Below are 26,730 nucleotides of genomic sequence, written 5' to 3' on the forward strand. Positions count from 1 at the left end.
CCCCGGGAGGGATGCTGGCATCGGCTGGGATTTTCCAGCAGCTCCCAGTCCGGGGTGCAGGGGTGAGAGGCGCTGGGTGACCACACGTCCTTCGTTTCAGGCTGGGTGCTCCAGCAATCGTCTATCCCTTTATTTAACGGCACCTCAAAGGAGAGGAGGCATTGCCCGAGGAGGGGAAAAGGTCCGGCTGTGGAGAAAGATCCCGGCACAACCCGGCTTTTGGCTCCTTGCTGCCAGAAAGGGCAAGCGTGGTCTTGAGGCAGTTGCCCCAAGTTGTCTGCAGGGTTTTGGAGGGCAGGATTCGTGCAGCCCTGGACGTTCCTGGGGCACCGCCGCATCCCGAGGGTCTCCCCGCATCCCGGGGGGGCCACGGGCTGGGGGCCAGCGGGGAGGAGCACCCGGCCCCGTTGGGGTGGACTCGGTGCCCGTCTCACCTGCTGAGCAGCTGCTCCCGGCGATGCCGCGGGCAAAGTCCAAACCGCAAGCTTCATCCTCCACCTGCCGCCTTTCCCTCGCTTTCCTCAGGCTTTACAGCCGCCCCGGCGATGCCGAGGGACCGGGAGCCCTCCGCCTTACACCGGCAGCAGCCAGGCTGGCCATCCCTCTGGTGCCAAGCGCCATCCCCGTGGTGCCAAGTCCCATCCCCGTGGTGCCAACTGCCATCCCCGTGGTGACAAGTCCCATCCCCATGGTGCAAGCGCAATCCCTGTGGTGACAAGGGCCATCCCTGTGGTGCCAAGGGCCAACCCCATGGTGCCAAGTCCCATCCCTGTGGTGCCAAGCACCATCCCCATGGTGACAAGGGCCATCCACATAGTGCCAGGTGCCATCCCTGTGGTGAGAAGTCTCATCCCCATGGTGCAAGCACCATCCCTGTGGTGCCAAGTCCCATCCCCATGGTGCCAAGTCCCATCCCCGTGGTGCCAACAGTGATCCGCGTGGAGCCAAGTCCCATCCCCATGGTGCAAGCGCAATCCCTGTGGTGCCAAGGGCCATCCCTGTGGTGCCAAGCACCATCCGTGTGGTGACAAGGGCCATCCCTGTGGTGCCAACCGCCATCTCTGTGGTGCCAAGTGCCATCCCTGTGGTGCCAAGCACCATCCCTGTGGTGCCAAGTGCCATCCCTGTGGTGACAAGTCCCATCCCTGTGGTGCCAAGCGCAATCCCCGTGGTGCCAAGTGCCATCCCTGTGGTGCCAACCGCCATCCCCGTGGTGCCAAGTGCCATCCCCATGGTGCCAACCACCATCCCCGTGGTGCCAACCACCATCCCGGCTCCCTGTGTCACTGTACTGGAGCTGCCGGGGCTCCTCATGCACCCCATGGAGGCAGATGTGCCGACACAATCCCACCTGAGCCCTGCCCTTGCCCCGGAGAAGTATTTTTAGCCCAAATTGCTCCCAAAGAGACAAGCCAAGGTATAGAAACACCTCGAATGGGACCGAGGAGCGGGGACGGGGTGGCAGGAGGAGAGGGGAGGTGCGACATCCCCCGGGCAGCGTGTGAAACCCCCTCCCCAAGAAGGGAGCTGGCAGCGGCCGGCACCGAGGGATGCTCGGGATGAAGCCAGGGAAGTTGTCAGGGCTTTAGGAGCCCCCGTCCACAACTGCTGCTCTCTCTTCCTTATCCTCCCTCGCACCCCGTTTACCTGCCCGGGGCCAAAGGGGCGTGAATGGGGGGGTGCAGTCTGGGGTGGGGGCACACTGGGGGCTGGAGAGGGGCTCAGGCTCAGTGGGGCTGGGCCGGGGCTGCGGGGAACGGCATCGTGGCCACCCTGGCTTGCGTCTCTCCAGCCGTGTCACCGTCTCCGGCAGCGTTGCGCGTTAATTACAATTCGTGTTTCTGCTTGCGCTTCTTTTGTTCGTTTAATAAGGTTTGCTGCCCGGGAGAGGAGCAGTCAGGAATTCTTCTGATGGAGAGCACAGCTCCGGGGCTGGATGGGCGGCATCCCGGCGGCCAGAACGCTCCGTGCCGGAGCTTCCCAGCTCACCATGCGGATCCCTGATGGCTTCAACCCTTGAGGACTCTGTCCCTTGATGGGACAGAGCGCACCCTCAGCAAGTGTCCTGATGACACAGTTTGGGGGGGGTGGCTGACACCCCAGAAGGCCGTGCCGCCATCCAGAGAGACCTGGACAGGCTGGAGATCTGGGCAAAGAGGAACCTTATGAAATTCAACCAGGGCAAGCGCAGGGTGCTGCACCTGGGGAGGAATAACCCCCCGCACCAGGACAGGTTGGGGGTGATCTGCTGGAGAGCAGCTCGGTGGGAAGAGACCTGGGAGTCCTGGGGGACAACGGGATGCCCATGAGCCAGCAATGGGCCCTTGTGGCCAAGAAGGCCAATGGCATCCTGGGGGCATCAAGAAGAGTGTGGCCAGCAGGTGGAGGGAGGTCATCGTCCCCCTCTGCTCTGCCCTGGGGAGGGCACAGCTGGAGCGCTGTGTCCAGTTCTGGGCTCCCCGGGTCAAGGGGGACAGGGAACTGCTGGAGAGGGGACAGCAAAGGGCTACCAAGATGCTGAGGGGACGGGAACATCTCTCTGATGAAGAAAGGCTGAGGGATTTGGGTCTCTTCAGTCTGGAAAAGAGACGGCTGAGGGGGAACTTATCAAGGCTTGTAAATACTGAAAGGGGGGGTGTCAGGAGGATGGGGCCAGGCTCTTCTCAGTGGTGCCCAGGGACAGGACAAGGGGGAACGGGCACAAACTTGGCCATGGGAAGTTCCATCTCAACACGAGGAGGAACTTCTTTGCTGTGAGGGTGGCAGAGCCCTGGCACAGGCTGCCCAGAGAGGTGGGGGAGTCTCCGTCTCTGGAGACATTCAAACCCGCCTGGACGCGTTCCTGTGCCACCTGCTGTGGGTGACCCTGCTCTGGCAGGGGGCTGGACTGGGTGATCTCCAGAGGGCCCTTCCCACCCCTGCCAGTCTGGGATTCTGTGTGATTCTGTGACCCTGAAATCACCAAGACGCCTTTATGGAGAGCCACCACGCCTTGGGCATCAGGGTCCCCACTGTGCCCAGGGACGGGCTGTCTCTTTGCACTGGTGTGGCTGGCATGGCACGGCACGGCACGGCACGGGCAAGCCTCACGTCTGCAGCTTGTAGCCCGCAAAGGGCTGGAGCCACGCGATGAGCCAGGCAGAGCAAACAGGCAGGCTGTGCCCACGGCAAACAGCGCGGCCACCGCCGAGAGCTCCCTCCGAGCCCTGAGTGAACGCGGCGCCGAGCAGCTGTGCCACGGGAGCGGCTCATGATGGATGCTCTCTCCCTAATTAAAATACACGCCAGGGCGTTTAGTGGCCACCGGGCCAATTAATCACACGCCAGTCTCCCAGCCAGAAGCACGGCTTGTCACCGAGGGGGAGAGTGGCCCTGGCGTGCGTCACCCGAAGCAAAGGCTGTGGTGGTCTCAGCTCTTCGCCAGCCCCCGTGGGGGGGTTTCCAGCTGAGCTGCCTTCCCCGGGCAGCCACGGGCCCCCCCTCCACCTCTCGGGCGCTTCGCTCATCCACGGGCTTGTCAACCAGCATCATTTCCACGCCGGGATAACTCATCCAAGGGCTGAGCATCCTCCCGGAGCAAATCTCTGCCGCTCGCTCGCCTCCCCGTGCACCCACAGCCCCGGGCCCACGGCGCTCTCCCGGCACCCGCGACGGTAGCCACTCCCACCAGCTTGGTAGCCACCGATCCCGCTCAGCCGCCCGACCTGTTCCTCCTGGCGTTGTGTTTGCACAGAAAGGCAAACACGGCACGGCGTCGACGGGCTCCGCTTCCACCCCGGCCGCGGGACCAGGACCGGCAGAGAAGGAAGGAGAGATGGGAGAGCCCCGTCGGTCGTCGCTGCTGACGGTTCATTAACATTTTTATTAGCCGTAACAACAAGTGCCGGGTCACAGCCTGCTCTTGTTAAAGTTGCGAAATACTTTGCTTTCTAACCCCCTGTAATTACTCCCGTTAGGCTCGGAAAATTTCATCGTTTCAGATGAAATTTCCCCGGGCCTGGCCTCGGCCCAGAGATTAATTTGTATAAAAGGCTGGAGCAAGGTGGGGGGAAAAAAAGAAGGAAAAAAAAAAAAAAAGAAAAAAAAAAAAAGAAAAGGTTCTCCCCGTTCGGTGGGAAGGGAGAATAAGAAATATCCATTTTCTCCCCATCAACAAAAGAGAAGGAGAGAAGAAAAGGAGCATAATGACTCTTTTCTGAACAGTGTGAAAGCCAAAGCGGCTGGGAACTGAAAACTGCAATTTGGCAGAGGAACCCGCCTTTGCCGGGGAGCCCGGTGCCGGCGCCGCCCGGAGAAATTGGGGTTGAATTGGTGGAACTCTGGCCATGAGGAGCTCCCCGTGCCAGTGTCCTGGCTAGCAGGGACTTGGGTTGCCCAGGGGTTGGGGGTACCAAGGGCTTTGGGATGGCAAGGGTCCGGTTGCCCAAGGATTTAGGGTACCCAAGGGTTTGGAGATGGCAGGGGTCTGGTTGCCACGGGATTTGGAGTACCGAAGGGCTTGGGTTGCCCAGAGGTTTGGAGAACCCAAGGGTTTGGGATGGCAGGGGTCTGGTTGCCCAAGGATTTGGGGTACCAAAGGGTTTGGAGACAACAGGGGGCCAGTTGCCCAGGGGTCTGGGGTAGCAGGGGCTCAGGTTGCCCAGGGCTTTGGGATCCCCAGGGCTTTGGGATGGCAGGGGCTTTGCTTGCCCAGGGGCTTGGGGTAGCAGGGGTTTGGCTTGCCCAGGGGTTTGGGATCGCCAGGGCTTTGGGATGGCAGGGGCTCAGGTTGCCCAGGGATTTGGGGTACCCAGGGGTTTTGGATGGTGGGAGTCTGGTTGCCTGGGGATTTTGGGTAGCAGGGGCTTGGGTTGCCAGGGATTTGGGGCATGGGATGGCAGGAATCCAGTTGCGCACGGATTTGGGGTAGCCAGGGGTTTGGGATGGCAGGGGGCTGGTTGCCCAGGGATTTGGGGTACCCAGGGGTTTGGGATGGCAGGGGGCCAGTTTCCCAGAGTTTTGGGGTATCCAGGGCTTTGGGATGGCAGGGGGCCGGTTGCCCAGGGATTTGGGGTACCCAGGGGTTTGGGATGGCAGGGGGCCGGTTTCCCAGGGATTTGGGGTACCCAGGGCTTTGGGATGGCAGGGGTCTGGTTGAACAGGGGTTGGGGGTAGAAAGGGCTTGGGTTGCTCAGGGATTTGGGATGGCAGGGGTCTGGTTGCCCAGGGATTTGGGGTACCCAGGGCTTTGGGATGGCAGGGGTCTGGTTGCCCAGGGATTTGGGGTACCTGGGGGGTTGGAATGGCAGGGGCTCAGGTTGCCCAGGGGTTTGGGTTGCCCAGGGTTTTGGGTTGCCCAGGGTTTTGGGCGGCGGGGTTTTGGGATGGCAGGGGTTTGCAGGACCATGCAGGGTGGTCCGCTGGGAGACCGTGGTGGAGAGGAGGGGGCTGGGGGCAACCTGTATCCCCACCGTGGCAGGGAGCAAAGGGGGTGACCGCGGGGCGAGTGTGAATTGGGGTCCAACTCCCCGCAAAAACCACCTCCTCGACCTTGGGTGAGCTGTGGTTTTGGGCCAACTTTCTCCCTCCAGGGGGGCCTGACGGGCAGGGAAAAGCACCCCCGGGTGCTGGCCCCGCAGCAGGAGCCCGGCCGGTGGCGGGGGCCCGTGCGTGGCACCCATCGAGGCGCCGGGCCGGGCTCGGCCGTGAGTCAGCAGCGTTTTACACCCACTTGGCCCTCGGTGGAAGTGACGGCGGGCGGCGGCGGAGCGCGGCTGTGTGGGTGCGGGAGGTTACGGTGCTGCCGGGATGTCTGTGCGTGCGGGGACGGGGATTTTAGAGCTGAAGAGTGTGTGGGAAGCGAGCGGAGAAAAGCAGAGTGAAAGCAAGGGTTTGTGCCAAGGGTTTAATGAGAAGGTTCCCACAAAAAGGTGTGTGTGGTGGTGGGGGGGGGGAGATCAAAATAAAGCTACACATCCCCATGAGGAGGCTCTGCCAGCCCCCCGAGCGCAGGGGGGCAGAGGGCTGGTCCCTCCGGCAGCGGGTTGGCACCCGTCCCCCTCGCTGGAAGAGCTTCTCCTGGGTGTACGAGCAGAAGTTTGCCTGGCGGGCGGCTCCCCGGCGAGCCCCACCAGCCACTCTGGCTTTCCTGGCACCGGCCCCAAGACGGGCCGTCGCTGGCCCAGCTCCGAGGGGCTGGGAGAAGCTCCCCCCCCCCCCGCCCCCCCCCAGGCCCCCCAAGCGAGCGCCGCAGCAGGCAGCATGCCAGGATGGGCTACGAGGAGCCCGCGGCGTGAGTCAGGCGCACGAGACCGGGTCCCTTGTCGCCCACGCAGCCGTGCCGGAACAGGCAGCACCCAGTGCTGGCACCCCACCGCTGGGGAAGCCCCCGGCACCCGGGTCGCGCTTGCCCCCGGCTCAGCCCCATCCCCAAATCCAGTCCCTGCCAGTTCAGGGTTTTCTCCGCAGGCTTTTCTGCGTTAAATGTTTATTATGAAGTGATATTTCCTGCTTCTTTCCCTGCTCAAAACCCAGTCTGGGGGCAAGGAAAGCTCCAGGTTTAGCACCGAGAGCTTCCGAACGATGGCGGCGCTGGTTTTCTGGCTCTTCCCAGCCCAGTACGACTCCAGAGAGCTCCCACCAGACCCCCCTCCATCCCACAGGGCCAGGGTGGGCTCTGCCCCTCCGGGTCCCCACCAGCCCCAGAGCATCCAGGCGAGACTCCCAGCCCCATGGCCCCCTGCCGGGGGGGGAGAGAGTGTGTGGGGTGTGCCTGTGACCCCCTCACCCCAGCAGAAGGGAGAAGCGGGCACAGCCCCCAGTCCTGGGAGCAAAGTCCCCAGCATCATCATCCTCCCCTGCCCCATTGCACGGGCATCTGGTGGGAGGCATGTGGGGGCATCTCCTGCACCAGGTGGCGGGGGCTCCTCCTCGGCCACGCTCCCTCCCACCCCGGGGACCCCCAGGCCAGCACCTTGGGGACACGGCGGGAGGTGGGGGGTGCCCGGCAGGCCCCGCTGTTTGCGCACCCCTGAGCAGCTCTCCCCTTTGTTTGCTTTTCGCCTGCATTTCCGTAGCAAATCGCTAAAGAGGCAATAAACGCCGGGGCACAAATTGCTTTTGCCTGCTGGGGACGGGGGGACTGGGGGGGGGGACTGGGAAGGGCGGGGAGAGATAACGGGAGCCAGCGAACGGCTCGACCCCGCTCCAGGATTCCGCGCCGGGTTTTCCGCCGCCCTCCGCGGCCGCCGTGCCCGCAGTACCCCGGCAGCGCCCGCCGCGCCCCGGCGCCGGGAAAACCCGGCCTGGATCCCAGCGGAGCGGGGCAAGGGGGAACCTGCGGGGAGGGACGGGGACAGCGCGGGGTGTGGGTGGCGGGTGTGTGTGACTCCCCCCAGCCCCGCCGCGTGTGTGCGCGGTGCCTGGGCTGTGCTCGGGCTTCCGAGGGAATGGGAAACGGCCGAGGGAACGCCAGCGTGCGGGACACGCATGTGCCACCCGTGTGCGTGTGCGAGCCGCCCGGTGTCCCCGCGGCTGCGCGCACGGTGTCCCCGCGGCTGCTGCCACGCGTGTGCGCGGCGTCCCGTGTCCCCCTCCCGCCCCCAGTGTGCGAGTGGGTGCGTGGACGCGGTGCGTGGGTGCGGTGAGTGAATGCGCCCCCCCCACACACACACCCCGGCGTGTGCGGACCCCCGTCTGTATCAGCGGCTGAGGGGGTCCCCTTCCGTGGCGTGGCCCTGCGTGTCCCCGCGTGGGTGCGCATCCCCCCACCCCCCTTCATCCCTCCCTCCCTCCATCCCTCCCTCCATCCATCCATCCCCGGCGGCTGCAGTTTCCTCTCCCGCCAGCAGCGAGCAGCAAGTGGATGCGCGATCGGGGCGCGCACACACACACACACACACACACACCCGCACACACACACACACACACACACACACCCGCACACACCCCGCAGGCAGGCAGGCAGCGGGCGGGCAGCACGGGCTCCGGTGGGGCTGCCGCCCCCCCCCGCCGCCGCATGCGGGCCCCCCCCGCCCCGCTGCCGCCGCCGCCGCCGCCGCCGCCGCCCCCGGCCCCCGCCGCCGCCCGCCGCCGCCGTCTGATGAGCCGCGGCCCCGCCGAACCGGGCAGCCGCCGCCCCGCCGCCCCGCCGCTCCCCGCCGCCCGCCACCGCCATGTACCTGCACCCGGAGGCTGCCAGCGCAGGTGAGCCCGCCCTGCGCAGCGCCGAGCACCGGGGGATACACACCGGGGTCCGTCGTCGTTCCCCCCCACCCCTTTCCCCCCCACCCCTCCATCGGCCCTCGCTGCTCGGTTCCCCCCCACCCCCCAACCTCGCTTCCCCGGTTGCGGCTCCACCGGAGCGGCCGGTCGGGAGTTACCGGTAGTTTCGGGGAGAAAGTCACCGCCGCCGCTTTCAAATGAGTCACCGCCCTGCAGAGCGGCTGGAGCCCCGGTCGTGTGTCCCCCTCCCCGCCACCCCCGGGGACACCCCCCGCCTGGGGACACCCCACCCGCCGGGCCAGCACCCGGGCAAGCCCTAGCACCCCCACCCACCCACCCCCCCCCGGCGGCGAGCCCCCAGCCCTTCGGGGTGAGCCCCCAGCCCCGCTGGGTGCCGGCACCCAGACCAGCACCCAGCAGGCAGCACGTCGCCCGCCCCTCCTCATCGCTCCCCCTCCATCCTCCTGGGGTCCCCCAGCCCTGGTCCCCCCAGCACCATCCCACTGCACCGACCCCCCACCCCCCCTCCCGGGGTGGGCGACTGGGGAAGGGGCTTCCACCGGTGCGGTTTTGCTGAGCTCATGCTCCGAAGGCATCGGTCGGCCCCGTACCGAAGAATCTGGGACGCTACCGGGGAGGTTTTTGGGGGTGCAGGCGCCCGGTGAGGGCTGTCGGCAGCCGGTGCGGAGGGGATGGGATGCTGCCGGTGCGACGCATCTCACTGGGGCCTGGCAGCCCTCACCGGCGGGGTCCCGAGGCCCTGGGAGCGGGCAGAAGGACAGCGTGTCCTGCGGTGGCGTGGGGACGTGCCGGCGGGGACGCGGGGGAGCACCGAGGCGGGGAGAGCGGGCGCTGCTGGGTGTCGCTGGGGTGAGCTGCAGGCAGAGCCAGGCCTGCGGGAGCCGGCAGGTTGGGGTAGCGCTGGGGACGGCCACACGCTGTCACCCGTGGCAGGTGACAGCGTCGGTGCCACCCAGGAGTTGGCGGCTCCGGACAAGCTGCCCTCGAGGGGAAGTTTCCTCCTGCCCGGAGGCTGAGCGTTCCCTCCCGCTGCAGTCCAGCGGCAGCTCCATCCTGTGCCACCGCGTCCCCGGGACCCCACAGGGGTGCCCTGCGGGCAGGGGAGCGCGGCACGGCGCTGACAACTGCTTGGCCCAAGGTCACCCGGCGGGTCGGTGGCACAGCGGGGACACCAGCCCATTCCCGCCGGCAGCAGTGCGGCCCTTCCCGAGGTCCGCACCCCAGTTATTTCCCTTCCAAACTTCACATCTGTCCCCGGTTTGCCCCCTTGCCCCCACCGGCCATCCCCCGTTGACACTCGGTGGGCCACCGACGGCTGCTGGTGACACTCGGCAGGTGGCAAGGTTAAAAGGCAGAGCCTGAGCTGCTGGGGTTTGGGGTTGGGGGGGGCGCAGACCCCCTCTCCCCCATCCCCGCGGTGCCCGGCTGCTGGGTGTCCCATCACGTGGGAGTTTTCCCACGTCACCGGTGCCGTGGTGGGGCCGGGGCGGGGGGGGGCAGTGCGTGCACCCCTGCCAGCACCTCTCGGCTGGTGCCGGGACACCGCCTGCTTAATTCACCGTTTCCCCCTGCCCCTGCTTTTCTTCCCGGCGGTGCCATGCGGGTGCCAGGTCTGTCCCCTGCCGATGGAGACCGGGAAGGGTGCTGGTGGCTCACACCCCCGCTGGGTTTGGCAAAAGCTCGGTGTTTGCCGCCCCACATCCCTGGGGAAGAAATGCCCGAACCCCCCGGCAATGCGAACCCCCGCCTGGCTCCTTCAGCATCAGCCTCATCCCCTGCTCCCTGTCACCGGGCAGGGGACAGTGGCTGCCACCCCCCAGCACCGGCTGCGTTTTGTGGGGGGAGAAGATGCCGTACGGGGAAATCAGGGAAACTTTGCCACCATTTGCGCCGGGCCTTGCAGGGCAAGGGAGCTTGTGGGGGGGCAAGGTGGAGCTGGGAGGCGATGCTGGGGGTGGAAGGTCTGGTTCTGGGGTGGGAGACGCCGGAGGGAGCCCGGCCTCGGCTGGGAAAAGGTGTTTGAAATTGAGAGCGAGCCGAGGAGCATCCCAAAACGGCTCCCTCCAGCTGGGCGGCTTTGCTGGGGGGGCTGCGGGGGGGTGTGTGTGGGGGGGGTGGGGGTCGTGCTGCCAGTGGGGCCGTCGCCTGCGCTACCCGTGTTGTGTCGGGAGAGCTGTGACCGAGTGCGGTGCCGAGATTGGGTTTGAAGACAAAGGTGCCCTCTGTGCCACAGGGATGGATGTGTGTCCCCCCCCACGCCACCCACGCTGGCTCCGGGGGGAGCACCGTCCAGCTCCCTTCTCCCCGCTGCCATGTGAGACCCCCCGCCACTTCCATCCCCATCCCCGCTGCCGGCGCAGGTGGTTGCACCCCAAAGGGTGCATCAAGCAGGTGTGTGTGTGTGGGGGGGGTGGTCCCTGGCCCCCCCCTGCCCCACATCCCCCTCCTCCCAGGCTCCGTTCCTGCCCGTTCGTGCCGAGCGAAGCGGCGGCGCGGTGGCCCCCATGGAGGTGGTGAATCAATAACCAGGCAGCTGCCTGTTTTCCCCCAGCGCTGTCTCGGGGCCAGCGATGGAGAGGGCTGCGGGCCAGCGTGGCTAGTGGCAGCAGGTCCCCCCGGGGCTGGGACAAAAGGCGAGAGCCGGGTTCCAAAAGGACTGAAAAAAAAACCCTGGAGGAGGGAGGCGGGGGGTCGGGGCGTGCGGCTGGGGGGTGTGTGTGGGGGGGGGGTGTGCGGGGGGGACACGGCGGCGGAGCTGGGCGTTGGGGGGGACGCGTGACAGGCGGGGAAGGCAGACAAAGAGCCGAGGGCTGGCAGGCGGCTGGCAGCGTGCGGGCTGGCCGGCCTCGCCGGGAGCCAGGCACCTGCTGCAGCCACGCGTCCCGCACGACGCCGGCGGCTCCAGCGCACCCCCCCCCCCCCCCGGCACCCCCACCCTGCCGGAGGTTGGGGTTCACACACACACACACACACACACACACCCCCACACACACCCCCCACCACCAGCCCCTCTGCTGCGCCGGGAGAGGCATCAAGCCCCGGGGATGCTCCTGCCAAGCGCCTCGCAGCATCCCCCGCCTCCTCACCCTGTCCCTTCGCCCCCCAGCGCTCACGTCCCCCACCATGGCAGCACCCCCCCCCCGTGGCAGTGGGGTGTCCATACAGGTGCTGAGCCCCCCCCCCCCCGCCTCCAGGGTCCTGCTTTTGCTCTCTCCCCACCACCTCCGAGCCGTTCAGCCCCGGGGAGGCGGGGGGGGGGGGACCCACGCTTCAGACGCGTGACACGCGTGTCCCAGGGCCCCGGGGACGGCAAGGACAAGGGCCGGGGGCCGCAGCCAGGCAGGGGGTCTGCCTGATATCCCCCTCCCCCCCCCCCACGACACACACCGAGGAGCTGGAGGCGGCTTTTCCAGCGCCTGATCTCGCGGCTTTTCAGCCTGCCGGAGAAGGGCGGGGGAACGGGGAATGAAGACAGATGCAGATAATATCGCTGCCACCCCCCCCTCCCCTCACACACACCCCCCCCCGGCCCCTGGGGGCTCAGCTACAATATCTATTATGGATGGATTCAGCAGGGGAAGGGCTTTCGAAGAGCCGCCGGCGGGGCCGGCGCGCAGGGACCGTGCGCGGGGACCGAGCGACAGCCTCGAGCGGGGACCGAGCGGGGGACGGGGCTCCCCGGGGCTGCCGCTGGGGGGGTCCGGGGTGGGTTTAGGGGGCGGTGGGTCGGGTTGTGCCAAACGGGCAGGTCCCCCATCCCCCTGGGTGCCAGCCCCGTCGGGGTACGGGGGAGGCTCCGCGCCCGGCCGTGAGGTCGGGGTGCCCTGCCAGCACCCCGTCCCCCTCCTGGCGTCCCCGGGGCGGCTCCGCTGGCAGCCCTGCTGCAGGAGGGAGAGGGTCACCTTGGGGGGAGTTAATGAGGTTTGAAAGGGAAGCGGCCGATGGCGCTGACGGAGACGGAGCCGGGGCGGCGGCGGAGGGACAGCACAGCGCAGCGGCCCCTGTCCCTGCCCTCCCACGTCGGGGACATTGTGGGGACGGCCCTCAGGCTGCCATCTGGGGGGCTCCAGGCACCCATGAAACGAGGTCCGTGCGGCCTGTCCCCTCTGTGCGGGGTCTGTGGGACGCTGGTGGGAGTTGGGGGGCAATAGGTGACCGTCCCCGCTCCCCCATGGGTGACTGTCCCCACTCCCCCGGGGTCTCAGCCTGTCTCACTGGCGGAACCGGGCTCTGCAGGAGGGTTTCCACCAGCCCCACGTTCCCCAAGCACCTGCCCACAACTCTGTGTCCCCAATCCTCTGTCTGGGGCCTTCCTCGGCCCTTTATTCCCCTCCTCTGCCTCCCCTCTCCTCCTCTCCCGGATGCATTTCTCCATCTCTCCCTGTGCTCCCCACCAGCCCTCCTCTTCCTCCCCCAGCACCGCCAGCCCCCTGCTTTGGGGGCTGTGGCCGATGCTCAGCACCCCTCCAGCACTGAGCTCTCTGCAGGGCTCCTGTCCCCATGGTCGCCCTCCTGGCCACAAAGCTCAGTGTCAGCGTGGGTCTGGAGTGGCCGTGGCTTGGGGGACACTGCCCTGGAGGCGGGAGGGGGGTGTCAGGGAGGTGGGGAAGCAACGGGGGGCTCTCAGGGCTGGGTATGGTACAGGGAGCCTGCTCGCTCCTGTCCCCTGGGAGCTCCTGGCTTTCTGCTTCCCTCTTTGCCGCTGTCACCCGAAGTGGCCGGGAATGATGGAGGGCCCTGAGGCGAGAGGCTAAGTGGCGGTGGCGGCGGCGGCGGTGGCAGTGCCGCTCGGCAGGAGAGCCCAGCCTGCTCCTCCGTGCCCGCCGCCGCCGCCGGGAGAGGTTTCTGCACCCGGGTGAGGTGCCACCGGGGTGGGGGGGCGATGCCCGGGGGGCTGCGGGGGACAGGCACAGCCAGGACCGCAGCGCTCTCATGACCTGGAGAAGGGGCTGAGCAGAAGCCAGCCCCACCGAGGGGACAAGGGACATTGCGAGGCCATCGGGAGCAGGGTTTGAAAGGGGGAGGGCGATGGATGGACATCCCGTGGGATGCAGGTGTGGGGAGAGAAAGTCCTTGGGGGTTCGGGGGGGGCGGGGGTCCGGGTGCTCCTGGGGAGGAGGGACATGATGGGGACCACTAGGCAGCGAAACCACGCGCCTCTCCGGAAATCCTCCGCCAAAAATAACCCAGCACCGGGGGAAGAAGCGCCTTCGCTTGCCAAATTCTCCCTCCACCGCGAGTTCCTGCCTGTGGCCGCCCAAGAGGAGGGGGGTCCGGGTGGCAGCCCCAGCCTGGTGCCGGCACGGGGGGCGGGGGGGGGGAGGTCTGTGGCGGCTGCGTGCGTGTGTCACCCGGGGCCTTGCGGCGTCGCTGAGCGGCACGTGAACGTGTCATGCATGCAGGCTGCGCGCCGGCCGCGTACCGGAGCCGGGCAGAGGCAGGGCTGCGGCCGACGGCGTGCTGCGGGGGGATGCCGGTGGGCAGCGCTGCCCGGCTGGGGGCTTGGCAAGGCGCTGGGTGCCCTGAGCATCCTCTCCGTGGGACCGGGCTGAATCGGGAGCTCTGGGTCACCTCTCCGTGGGGAATCGTGTGCTGAGCCCATGCCAGGTGGCTACTGTCATCGCTGCTGCGGTGCTCACCGTCTCTGGTGCCATAGCCAAGCTGGGAGCGGGAGTGGGGGGGGGGTGCCTTGCTCCGTGAAGGCGGCGTGAAATGAAACCCGGGCGCACGAGGGACCCGGCAAATAAACAGCGAAACACCCGTCCCGTCCTCCGTCACGCAGGTTTTCTCCCTCTGCCCCTCACCGTGACGCTGGGGGACGCGTCCGTGTGTCCCGGTTTGAGGTCCAAGGTTGGGACAGGGGATGTCCGGCTGCCCCCGGGCACCGGGAAGGAACTGTGGGGTGTTTTGGGAGGGGGTCCTGTTTCCCCAGAGCCGGCGTGGTGGGGACGGTGCCCGCGGGCGCTGCCGTCCCCGACGCGGGGCTTTCAGCGGGTGTCCTGGCACGGCAGCAGCCCCGGCCACAGGGGGGCTGGGGGAGAGGTGCCCTCACGGGGTGCTGCTCACTGGGGTCCCCGGCAGCCGAGGCAGCCCCACGGCGGTCAGGGTTGGGGCCGGGGGGGGAAGGTCTGTGATAGTCCGGAGGCAAAAGCCCGTGGGGCAAGCAGCTCCGCGTGGGGGAAGCAGCAAGGGCCAGATTGACAGCTCCGGGGGATGGACAGATGGCTGGATGGAGAAGCAGATGTGTACGAGGGCTGGCTGGCTGGATGGATGGAGAGATTGATGGATGTGTTGGAGAGGAGGACGCCCGGATAGACAGACAGATGCACAGATGGAGAACAGACGCCCGTTCCCTTTTCCCCCTCGCCCCAGGCACGCTCGGGGTGCTGAGCTGCGGCGCTGCGCCCGTCCTCTCCTCCGAGGCTCATCCGACGGGGGGACGGTGGCCAGGACCCTGCTGGGCCAGCAGGATGGCCGGGGGCGGCGCGGGCTCCTGATGTCCCCCTGCCCAGCAGCTTGTGCAATGGACGGGTGGCATCAGCGGACCCGGCCATCCGGCTCGCCACCTCTGTGGCCACCCGGCTCTGCCCCGTGGCACGCCAAACCCGGCCCGGAGCAGCCCCAAAACACCCCGGCGGGTTGTTTCCAGGCATGGCAGCCGGGCCTTGTCTTCCCCTGACCCCTCTCGGAGCTTTTACACCCTGGCAGTGCCCCCCCGCCCCGTAGCCGGCTCCTCTCCCTCGTCCTGCGCTGGGGGCATGGGTTTCGCCTGCCCGCCGCGGTCCTGCCGCGGCATTGCGCCCCGGGATCCTGCACAGGAGCGAAAGCTGCAAATTCACAGCTTTTCAGCTGCAACCTAAAAATAAGAGGTTTGGGAAATATCTAGCAAATGAGTGGGAGGATGAGAAGAGGAGGAATTAACGGCCTGGCGCCAGGCAAACAGCATCTGGGAAGCCCCGGCGTGACAACGCGCGGCCGCCTCGGCCCTTCACCATGGCACGGTCCTCCCGCTGTGCCAGGGGACGCTCCGATGCCACGCGGGGGCAGGATCAGGTCCCCTCCTGTCCCCGGGCCGTGGCAGCGTTGTCCCCATCCCCTCCCCAGCACCGTCATCATCCCCGCTCAGGCTCCGTCCCACCTTGTCTCCGCGGCTGGCGGCGACGGCAGAAAAAAGGTGGTGGTGGGGGACGCGCCGCCGCTGCGCTTGGCGCCTTCTCCCGCTTTTTTCCACCACCACCACCCCCCCCCCCCCCCCGCCCCATCGCTGCCACCACCACCACCACCATCCCCGGGTGCGAACGCGTTTCCGCTGCCGGTTTGGCACCGCCGGGCACCCGCTCGGTGGTGGCGGCAGCGGCGGTGGCAGCGGCAGGCGGCTTGGCACGGGGAGATGTTTCTCTGCGTGGAGCCGTGGCGTGCCGGCTTTGATCGCCGCTCGCAGAGAGCGCAGCGGGCGGCTGGCGCTGGGGGCGGGGGGGGGGCCGCTCCATGCAGCTTTGATTTCCCCCCCCCCGGGGTACTTTGTAGCGTTGGGTCTCGCCGCTGGGATGGGGTGGGTCGGAAGATGCTCAGGGAGACGGGGATGGAGTACCAAGCAGCTGCGGGGGAAGCATCATGCCCACCCCTCTCTTCTTGGCCCCAGGTTGGGCATTTTGGGGCTCTGCACCCAAAAATACCACCCTGAGAGCCCAGACAGGGACGTCCTCGCTGGGACACCTGCGGAGAGGTCAGTCCCAGCCCAGGGTCGGAGGATGCTCAGGGAGACGGGGATGGCGTACCGAGCATCTGTGGGGTAGGCATCATGCCCACCCCTCTCGTCTTGGCCCCAGGTTGGGCATTTTGGGGCTCTGCACCCAAAAATATGGCCCTGAGAGCCCAGACAGGGATGTCCTCGCTGGGACACCTGCGGAGAGGTCAGTCCCAGCCCCGGGTTGGGGAGACGGGGATGGAATACCGAGCAGCTGCAGTGTAGACATCATGCCCACCCCTCTCTTCTTGGCCCCAGGTTGGGCATTTTGGGGCTCTGCACCCAAAAATATGGCCCTGAGAGCCCAGCCGGGGACGTCCTCACTGGGAGACCTGCGGAGAGGTCAGTCCCAACCCTGGTGCTGGCAGATGCTGGCAGCTTGCACCCACTGCTGGTGCAAAGCCCTTGGCTACTGGCCACTGGCCACTCCACGGAAGAGATTTCCAGCCTTGGGTGCCCCTCGTGGGGGCTCTGCCCTCCCCGCGCTGCCACGTGCTGGGGCAGGAGGTGCTGCTCCAGGGCCGTGGGTTTCGGTGCTGGTCCATGGTGGGGACCTGGGGGTGGTGGGGGAGCCGTTGGTTGGTTCCGAGTGCTGGGATGGGCACAGGGAGACAGGGGGTCCCTGCTGGGGGAAGGCCATCGGGGGGCAAAGGGGTGTAGCTGCCCTTGAGGGCAAGGGTCTCGCTGGGCCGGACTTAGGGGACGTCTGTCCTGGAGAGCTGAGGGTGCACAGGGCCACCCAGATGCACAAAACCACCGAGATGTGCAAAGCCACCCAGATGTGCAGGGCCACCAAGGTGCATGGAGCCACAAAGATGCCCAAAGCCACCAAGATCTGCAAAGCCACCGATGTGCACAAAGCCACCAAGATGCCCAAAGCCATCAAGATGCACAAAGACACCAGGATGTGCAAAAAGCCACTATGATGTGCAAAGCCACCATGGTGCACGAAGCCACCAAGATGTGCAGAGCCACTGAGGTGCATGAAGCCACCAAGGTGCACAAAGCCACCAAGATGTGCAAAGCCACTGAGATGCACAAAGCCATCAAGATGCCCAAAGCCACCAGGATGTGCAAAGCCACTGAGGTACATGAAGCCACCAAGGTGCACAAAGCCACCAAGATGTGCAGGGCCACTGAGGTGTACAAAGCCACCAAGATGCCCAAAGCCACCAAGGTGTGCAGGGCCACTGAGGTGCATGAAGCCACCAAGATGTGCAAAGCCACCAAGATGTGCAAAGCCACCGAGGTGTACAAAGCCACTGGGATGCCCAAAGCCACCAAGATGCCCAAAGCCACCAAGATGTGCAGGGACACTGAGGTGTACAAAGCCACCAAGATGCCCAAAGCCACCAAGGTGTGCAGGGCCACTGAGGTGCATGAAGCCACCAAGATCTGCAAAGCCACCAAGATGTGCAAAGCCACCGAGGTGTACAAAGCCACTGGGATGCCCAAAGCCACCAAGATGCCCAAAGCCACCAAGATGTGCAGGGACACTGAGGTACATGAAGCCACCAAGATGCTCGGAGCCACCAAGGTGCACAGAGCCACCAGGATGTGCAAAGCTGCCAAGGTGCGCAAAGCCACCAAGATGTGCAAAGCCACTGGGATGCCCAAAGCCACCAAGATGTGCAGGGCCACTGAGGTGCATGAAGCCACCAAGATGTGCAAAGCCACCAAGATGTGCAAAGCCACTGGGATGCCCAAAGCCACCAAGACGCCCAAAGCCACCAACATGTGCAGAGCCGTCAAGGTGCAGAAAGCCACTAAGATGCCCAAAGCCACCAAGATGTGTGAAGCCACTGGAACGCCCAAAGCCACCAAGATACGCAAAGCCACCAGGATGCACAGGGCCACCGAAGCGCCCGTAGCCAAGGCCCAAACCCAGGCGGGAGCAGGGAGCAGGCTGGGGGAGCGCGGGGTGTCCCCAGGCTGGGCTGTGCAGGGCCACCCGGCTCCGCTGGCACCCGCGGCCACCCCGGCGTGGGGCTGCCTCCCGGCGCTGAGCCGTGCGTTGAATCCCTCGGCACGGGCAGCTCTCGCCGCGAGCGCCTCGCCGCCCGTCGGGGAGGATCTCCAGCTTACACCCCGCTTAGAGGAGAGTAATCCCTCCCGGAATCCCGCGCCTCTCGCTCCTGCCGGCGTCGGGCTTCGAAGTGTTTTCTCCGCAGGCACAAAAGCCGGAGCTCGTTCGGAAGCAGCTAATCCCGCGCCGGCAGGAGCGGAGGCTTAGGGGACGCGGGCACGCGGTGGCACGCCGCCGTCACCGCCGCCGGCCACCGCTGCCAGGCAGGCGGGGGGCTCCGAATGGTGGGGGGTGCCAAGCGCAGGGGTCTTCTGTGCCAAGGTGCGCGCTCACAGGAGGGTGTCTGGCATGGGGACCCTCTTCCTGCGTGCAGGGACCCTCTCCCCTCAGCATGGGGACCCTCTCCCTGCATGCAGGGACCCTCTCCCCATGGCACAGGGACCCTCTCCCCTGGCACAGGGACCCTCTCCCTGCATGCAGGGACCCTCTCCCCATGGCACAGGGACCCTCTCCCCTGGCACAGGGACCCTCTCCCTGCATGCAGGGACCCTCTCCCCATGGCATAGGGACCCTCTCCCTGGTACAGGGACCCTCTCCCTGCACGCGGGGACCGTCTCCCCCCAGCCTGGGGACCCTCTCCCTGGCATGGGGACCATCTCCCTGCATGCAGGACCTTCTCCCCCAGCACAAGGACCCTCTCCCCCTGCGCAGGCACCCTCTTCCTGCGTGCAGGGACCCTCTCCCCCCAGCATGGGGACCCTCTCCTTGCATGCAGGGACCCTCTCCCCTGGCAAAAGGACCATCTCCCTGCATGCAGGGACCCTCTCCCCTGGCACAGGGACCCTCTGCCTGTGTGCAGGGACCCTCTCCCCAGCACAGGGACCCTCTCCCTGCATGCGGGGACCCTCTCCCCATGGCACAGGGACCCTCTCCCTGGTACAGGAACCCTCTCCCTGCCTGCAGGGCCCTCTCCCCCAGCACAAGGACCCTCTCCCCAGCCTGGGGACCCTCTCCCTGCATGCAGGGTCCTTCTCCCCCCTGGCACAGGGACCCTCTCCCTGCACGCAGGGACCCTCTCCCCCCAGCATGGGGACCCTCTCCCTGGCATGGGGACCATCTTCCTGCATGCAGGACCTTTTTCCCCAGCACAAGGACCCTCTCCCCAGCCTGGGGACCCTCTCCCCTGTACGCGGGGTCCCTCTCCCCCCCAACACGGGGACCCTCTCCCCCGGCACAGCCAGCTGCTGCTCGCACAGCGCTCCGCGAATCCCCCGCCGAAGCGCCGGGGCGCTAACGAGGCAGGTAATCCCCTCATCAATAACCGGCTGTAAAAGTGGAATTATATCCCATCGAGCGGCATTGAATACTGATGAAGGAGCCGCAGGGCCACGCCACCCCCGTCCCCAGCCTCCGCCGCCATCCCGGGGGGTGCGAGGGGTGGGGACAACCCCAGCCCTGGTGTCGCCAAGCCCTTGATGTCCTCCAAGGGTGGACGCGGGGTCTCCAGCTCACGGAGCAGCCCCTTGCCGTGAAGCAGGACCGGCGAAGGGCAGGTGTGATTTTGCCGGGGGGGGGAAAAGACACAGGTGGCTGCGGGGACCCCAGGGCAGGGGTGTGGACACCCCCCCCCCGGCCCCGATGCATGGGGCTGACGTGCCAGCGCTGCCGTCTCTCACGCTCCCGGCTTGTATCCGCGCCGGCAGAGCCAAGAGATTTATGGCGAGTGGCGGGGAAGGAGCGGGGCAGAGGCGGCAGTAAACAAGCGCCACGTTTGTCACCCGCTCTCGGGGCTGTGTCCCCCCGCACGCCGCGGGCCGCCCAGCTCCCCGTATCCCCCCCAGCCCCTCGGTGCCCCCGTGCCACCCGCCCCATGGCGTCCCCATGCCCGGCATCCCAAGCAGGGAGGTGATGCTGCGCCCCGGGGCAGGGACCCAGGGCTGGGGACAAGCCAGGAGCTCCCTTCCGCTCAGCTTCTCTAATTAACCAGCGCTAATTGCCCAGAAAACGAGTCATTTACATCGCTGCTGAGGGCAGCGGCAGCCTGGGGGCCAGCATTTTTTCCCCCAGCCCTGGGGACACGGCCCGCACGGGCTGAGGGACATGTGTCCCCATTGGGGAGGGCTGGCACCCGTCTGGAGGTCACTGGGGGCTAAGAGACATGCTTGTCACCAAGCCCCCAGCGTGGTGGGGTGGAACCCCCCCCCACCTCTCCGGGCAGGCATGTCCCCACCGGTGTGACCATCAGGCTCCCCGGGTGATGCCAGCCTGGGGGCTGGGGTGGCATCTTGGCACAGGGACATTTGGCCAGGTGCCGCCGCGCGCCAAGGTCCTTCTCCAAGCCCTTGGGTGACAGCGTCCGGACGCCGCGCTGGTTTTTTCCTTCCTAAGCAGGATAATCCCTCGTTTGTGCCGCGCCAGCACCTCGGCGGGCAGCACGTGTCCCTGCCCCTCGCCCGCTCCCCTTTGATTCCCCCCCCCGCGCCACATGACGTTGGGGATGAACTTGACCCCGCGAGGACCGAAGCATCTCTCGAAGCTCCGGGCTAAGGCGGGAGGGGTGGTTTTTTTACAGCGGGGGGGTCACTCCGGCCGCAGCCATTAGCATGCAGACAGGCAGGGCACCCCGCTTTCGGCACGTCACGGTGTCCCCAAGCAGGCATCAGGGCTGCGGGGAGCACCGGGGTGGTGTGGGGGGGTGAGATGGCATTTTGGGGGCGGGGAGGGGGGGGGGCTCACCCTGTTTCCTAGCCACGCCAGCCTGCCCGGTTAGCCCATGTGCTGAACTTGAACTGGTCGGGGTCTTGCACCGCCGAGAGCTGGGCATCCCAAAGGGGGGGCTGCTTTACATCCCCCCCCCCCCCACCCCCCAGCAGCTTATCTAGCCGGGGTTTATAAATGTTTGAAATTAAGGGCTGGTCCCAAATTCCCTCCTAGGCAACAGTTGCTAAGCGAGTTTTATACACAGGCTCCTCGTGACCGAGGAGGGATGGAGGGGCCCCCCTCGCTGCCTTTGGATGGGGGGAACACGTGTGCCGGCCGGCTGTGCCGCTGCCCTGGCCCCGGAGCCGGGACCCCACCCCCCAGCCCTGTCCCCCGAAACCCCCTGAGACCACCCTCCCGCCCCCTCCATCCCACCCTGGCGGTGCTGGCCGTGCGGCTGCTCGGGGGGCTTCTGTAAAACTCCCCCTTTATGGCCACCGTCCCCTTTGCTTCGCTGTTTTATTCCGCCGGAGGCCACGGGGCTGCGGGTGCTTGTGGCCACTTTGTCACCCCGGGGGTGGGAGCGGGGCACCGGTGGCACCGGGGTGCCCGCCGTGTGTCAGGGGGCGGGGGGACGGACGGACGCCCGAGCCCCCCATCTGGCCACCCAGGCCACTCTGACTCAGCCCAGCCTCTGAGCCACTGGCAAATTTCATTACAATAACAAGGTCTGCAGGCGAATTAATTATTAACGATCATTGTTTAATATTTATACTGCAGTACAGCTACAGGCGGGCGGCTCCGGCCGCGCCGCTCCCCGCCGCTGGCGGTGGCACGAGCCATGTCCTGTCCCGGTGCCGGGGTGCGGAGCGGCGGGGTCCCCACTGGGATGCCGCGGTGAGGGGTCCTGCCAGGGGCCGGGGCTGAGCTGGGTTGGGGACCCCACTGGACCCCGCCCCCCCCAAAAGCCACCTTGGGTCCATATGAATCCTCCCGCGGTGCCAGGGGCATCGCGCTCGCTGGCAGCGTGGCCGTGAGCTCGGTGGCTGTGACGGGGCGGGGGGTGGGGACACCCTGTGCCATGGGGCAGGTCCCTCGGGGGGCTGGCGAGGGGTTCTCCTGCCCCCCCGGGTTGCTGTTTGGGGTGAATCCGTGTGGGTTTGGCTGACCCAAAGAGGGAACCCCTGTGGTGGGGTGGCGGCAGGGCATCGATGGAAAGGGCACGGATACAGCAAGGAAACAGGGAATGGCTTGTCCGGAGGGGATGGGAAAGAGGAAGGGATGGGGAAAGGGAAGGGGTGGACATTAGGAAGGCAAAGGGGAAGGAAAGAGGAAAGGGGAAGAGGATGGGATGGGGAAGGGGAAGAGGAAGAGGAAGAGGTGGGGAAGGGGAAAGAAAAAGGGAAGAGGATGGAGAAGGTGAAATGATGGGGAAGGGATGAGTATTAGGAAGGCAAAGGGGAAGGAAAGAGGAAAGGGGATGGGTGGGATGGGGAAGGGAATGGGAAAGGGGAAGAGGAAGAGGTGGGGAAGAAGAAGGCAGAGGGGAAGAGGATGGAGAAGCTGAAAGGATGGGGAAGGGATGGGCATTAGGGAAGGAAAGAGGAAAGGAAAAGGGGACAAGATGGGGAAGGGAAAGGGAAAGAGGAAGAGGTGGGGAAGAGGAATGAAAAGGGGAAGAGGATGCAGAAAGTGAAGGGATGGGGAAGGGGAAGGGATGGGCATTAAGGAAGCAAAGGGGAAGGGAAAGAGGAAAGGGGAAGGGATGGACAAGGGGAAGGCACAGCGATTAGGAAGGAGAAGGGGAAGGGGAAGGGGAAGGATCCCAAAACAGCCGCTGTGCCGAGATGGCGTGGTGGGAGCCGCAGGAGGCACCCGGTGATGCTGCGACCTTTGCCGGACATGCCGGCGCTGCCGGGGTGCCGGCAGAGATTAAAGCCCTCCCTTTGCTCCGACCTGAGCTCCCGGGGAGCGCTGGGGGCCGGGGCATCCCGCCGGGAGCCAGCAGAAGGGGCCGGCAGGGGGTGACCCCCCCCCACCCCCGCCTCGCTAAGCCGTGGCTCTGCTCTGCTCCCCCCCCAGGGGCTCCCTCCCGCGATGTCCTCCTCGTCTCAGCCATCATCACCGTCAGCCTTAGCGTCACCATCGTCCTCTGCGGGATCTGCCAGTGGTGCCAGCGCAAAATGGTAAGCGTCCCCCGCGCCGGCCGGGTGCACGGGGTGGGGAGCGGGCACGGGGTCCCGGGCTGAGCTGGGACGGGGGTCCCGGCCACCCTCCGGCCCTGGGTGATGGCTGGGGTGGGGGGTCCCAGGGCAGAGAGGCTGCTGGCAGGTTTGCGGCAGGTGCCGGCCGCGGCTTTTATTTTGCTCTTTAGGAGATGCGATAATTAAATGTTTGGGGCGAAACTGTTTGTGCGGCATAAAGGGAAGTTTCCAAATACAGATAGATATAGATATAGATATAGATGATATAGATATAGATATAGATATAGATATAGATATAGATATAGATATATAATTGCGATGAGCAGTAGCAATCTGGCCCCTGTCCTGCTGGGGATGCTCCTGCCTGGAAGAGCCCCACAGGAAGGTGGCCAGCCCATCCCCGGTGGCACCGGGTGCCATGAGGCCACTATCCCCCCCACCCCCCGAGGCTTCCCTCCCCGACCCCCACTGCGGTGGGGGGGGTCCTTTAGCTTGGGACCGCTCTCCCTCCTGCCCTGCGTCCTTCCTCCTCCTCCTCTTGCTCTGGCCCCAGGATCCGGCACATTCTCGGCTGCGTTTCCTTCGCCGTCAGGTTCGAAATCTGGGTCGAGTGCTGCCGTGGTGGCGGCTCTTCCCAGGTGGGAGATGCCCACCCTGGGCATGCCGGTGGCTCCCCCCGCACCGTGGGAAGGCAGCGCTCCCCCGGGAAGGGGAGAGATGGGTCCAGCAGGGACGAGGCAGCCTTGGGGCAGTGGCCATGGCGTGTGGGGAGAGGAGGTGGGTGGAAAGGGGCCACCAGGCCCAGCCGGTGCCACCAAGGGAAGGGCAAGGTGGCGGAGGGTTAAGCACCGGGGAGGAGATGGGCCGGTTGCGCTGAAGGACGAAGCTGGCAGAGGAACAAAGAAGTATAAATTGGCCGGGAAAGCGTTCAGGCTGGGAATGGAAAGGCACATCCCAGCCGGCCCTCGACAGTGCCCGGAGCTGGAACGGCTGCATGGGAACCACGGCCAAACACGCTGAGCGCCTGCGGGGCTGGCCCCGGGACGGCTAGTGCCGGGGGAGCATGGGCCAGCAGCCGCTGCTGCCACCGTGTCCCCACGAGCCCTGTGCTGTGGTCAACTGGGGACAACGCTGAGCACAGGGCTCAGGGCTGACTCCCTCCAGGATGGTCCATGGGCATCCAAGGAGATCCAGCATCCCTGCAGCTCCCAGCTGGATGAACCCCTGGGCATCGAAGGAGGTTGGGCATCCCTGCAGATCCCAGCAGGATTAGCCCGTGGGCATCCAAGGAGGTTGGGCATCCCTCTGCCTCCTGGCAGGATTAGCTCATGGGCATCCAAGGAGATCCAGCATCCCTGCAGTTCCCATCAGGATTAGCCCGTGGGCATCCAAGGAGATCCAGCATCCCTGCAGATCCCAGCAGGATTAGCCCATGGGGATGCAAGGAGATCCATCATCCCTGCGGATCCCTGCAGGATTAGCCCATGGGGATTCAAGGAGATCCATCATCCCTGCAGATCCCAGCAGGATTAGCCCATGGACATCCAAGGAGATCCATCATCCCTGCAGTTCCCATCAGGATTAGCCCATGGGCATCCAAGGAGATCCATCATCCCTGCAGATCCCTGCAGGATGAGCCCATGGGCATCCAAGGAGATCTAGCATCCCCGCAGCTCCTGTCAGGATTAGTCCATGGGCATCCAAGGATGTTGGGCATCCCTCTGCCTCCCAGCAGGATAAGCTCATGGGCATCCAAGGAGATCCATCATCCCTGCAGATCCCATCAGGATTAGCCCATGGACATCCGAGGAGATCCATCATCCCTGCGGATCCCTGCAGGATTAGCCCATGGGGATCCAAGGAGATCCATCATCCCTGCGGATCCCTGCAGGATTAGCCCATGGACATCCGAGGAGATCCATCATCCCTGCGGATCCCTGCAGGATTAGCCCATGGGGATCCAAGGAGGTTGGGCGTCCTTGCGCTACCAGCGGGATGAGCCCCTGGCTGTCCAAGGACACCCGCACTGGGGGTGCAGGGAGTCCTTTTGCCACAGCACTGCCAAGGAGGCGGCTCCGTGCAGAGGTGACGAGGCCGGGGAGAAGGAGACAGGAGGAATATTCCCCGTTCCAGGAGCAGGCTGCGTGCAGGGCTGGCTCCTGCAGGAGGGATGCTCGCAGGTCCCGCCATGGTCCACAACCCCAGCCTGCTCCGGCAGCTGCTCCCGTCCCACCTCAGCCTCCCCGCACCTGCGCAGAGCAGGCTCCCCTCCTAATTGTTCGCTAATTGGCATTAATTGCGCTCTTGTCCGCCCTGGATCGGAGCAGCGCGCTGAACCTGCTGTCGGAAATCACAGTGAAGTGCCCTGATTACAAGCCCCAGTTAGGAGCGAGCGCCTGCTTCATTATCATATGGCAGCTCTTCCCTTTCGGTGGGGAAGGTGAACTCAATTAATTCAGGTTCAATTAATCCTAAAATTACCCGCTCCTCCCCCGGTGAGGCTGTGGAAGGCTACGCAGGCGACGGCTGCTGTTCTGTCCTTGGGGTGACGCAGGCCATGAGCCCCCTCCAGCCCCTTGGGGACGGTGCCCGAGAGCCAGGGTGGCCAGACCAGTGTCTTCCCAGTGCCTTTGCTGGCTCGTAAGGGCCGAGGGATGAAGCTGGTGGGAGTTTTACCGCCCGGCTCGGTGGGATGGAGCCCGGCGACCGGGAGGCTGTAAGGGAAAAGGGCAAAATCCAGGTCAACCCCTCCAGCTGGTGGAGGTGCAACCCGGGATCTCCCATCCCCACGCCCTGCGGTGCTATGGGGGGTCTCCCTGACCTCCCCCCCTCTCCTCTTCCTCTCCGCAGGGTAAGCGTTACAAGACTTCCCTGGAGACTGTGGGAACCCCGGACTCCAGCCGAGGCCGCAGTGAAAAGAAAACCATCAAGTAGGTGCCAGGGTCAGGGGGGCTGGGGGCAGGGGGGGGGACAGGGGCAGGGGGCTGCGGTGCCGGGAGCCTCAACGCCCACGGGTCCGGCACGGCCGCAACCCGCGCAGCGCCCTGCTCTCTGCCACACGCCGGGCCCCCCCCCGGCCCCGTCATGGGTGCCCTGCTCACATGGGGACACGTGGCGGATCAGTGCCATCCCCCCCCCCGCCACCCCAGCAGCGGGGAGGTCCCTCCTTGGGGACGGAGGTGGCCGTCCCTCGGCTGCCAGCGAGGACGGGTCCGTGTCCAGCCCTGGCAGAGCGAGTTTGGCAGCGGCTCCGGTTCCATCCCGGGGGCATGCGAGGGCTGCGGGGGAGACCGACCCCACCGTCGTGCCAACCTGCGACGGGGTGGTGCCCCCAAGTCGCCGCGGAGGTGTCCCCCAGCCCCAGCGGGAGACTGGGAGGGCTGGTGGGCCTCTGCAGCCCCCTGGGCCGCCCCTCCTGGCTCACCCGCTGAGCTGTGGCAATGAGCGGATGGCGCCATGGGGACCCCGGCGTGGTGTCCCCGGGGATGTCCCCCGGGTCTGGGCGTGCGGAGCCCCGAGCCCTGCCCCGCTGCTGGAGACCCCCCCGCCCCCGGCCCCCCGGCTCCGCAGCCCACGGGCAGCGGGGATGCGGAGGGGAAAGGAGAGCGGAGCTGGGGCATCTCACAGTGCCGGGCAGGGAGTAGAGGTGGGCATTTGGCAGCCGGGGAGGGGGCTCTCCTGGGCACCCCAGCTCCAGCTCTGCCCCCCCAGCACCCCACAAGGCTCCTGGGAGGGGCCAGGGCTTGGCCACCAGGGGGGAAATAGCCCCTGCCTGGAGTAAGGCTATTGCAAACCTCCTCCCTTGGCCTCCTGCTGGGGCGGGGATTATT

At 66.2% G+C, this 26,730-nt stretch overlaps 1 protein-coding gene across 3 annotated transcripts in view; it reads left to right on the top strand.

Annotated features, from left to right (window-relative positions):
* Positions 1–8,053: 8,053 nt before the first annotated feature.
* Positions 8,054–26,730, top strand: part of SYT7 (synaptotagmin 7) — a 35,297-nt gene continuing 16,620 nt past the window's right edge. For 2 of the 3 annotated variants that reach the window (XM_063333396.1, XM_063333395.1), the window contains exons 1-3: positions 8,054–8,184; positions 22,779–22,882; positions 25,751–25,830. In XM_063333396.1, the coding sequence (XP_063189466.1) occupies positions 8,154–8,184; positions 22,779–22,882; positions 25,751–25,830 (215 nt within the window). In that variant the 5' untranslated portion in view covers positions 8,054–8,153. The remainder of the gene's footprint in view (positions 8,185–22,778; positions 22,883–25,750; positions 25,831–26,730) is intronic. The other variant, XM_063333397.1, reaches the window with a different exon arrangement.

This window comes from Chroicocephalus ridibundus, chromosome 4 (genome assembly GCF_963924245.1).
Source record: "Chroicocephalus ridibundus chromosome 4, bChrRid1.1, whole genome shotgun sequence".
Lineage (NCBI taxonomy): Eukaryota > Metazoa > Chordata > Aves > Charadriiformes > Laridae > Chroicocephalus > Chroicocephalus ridibundus.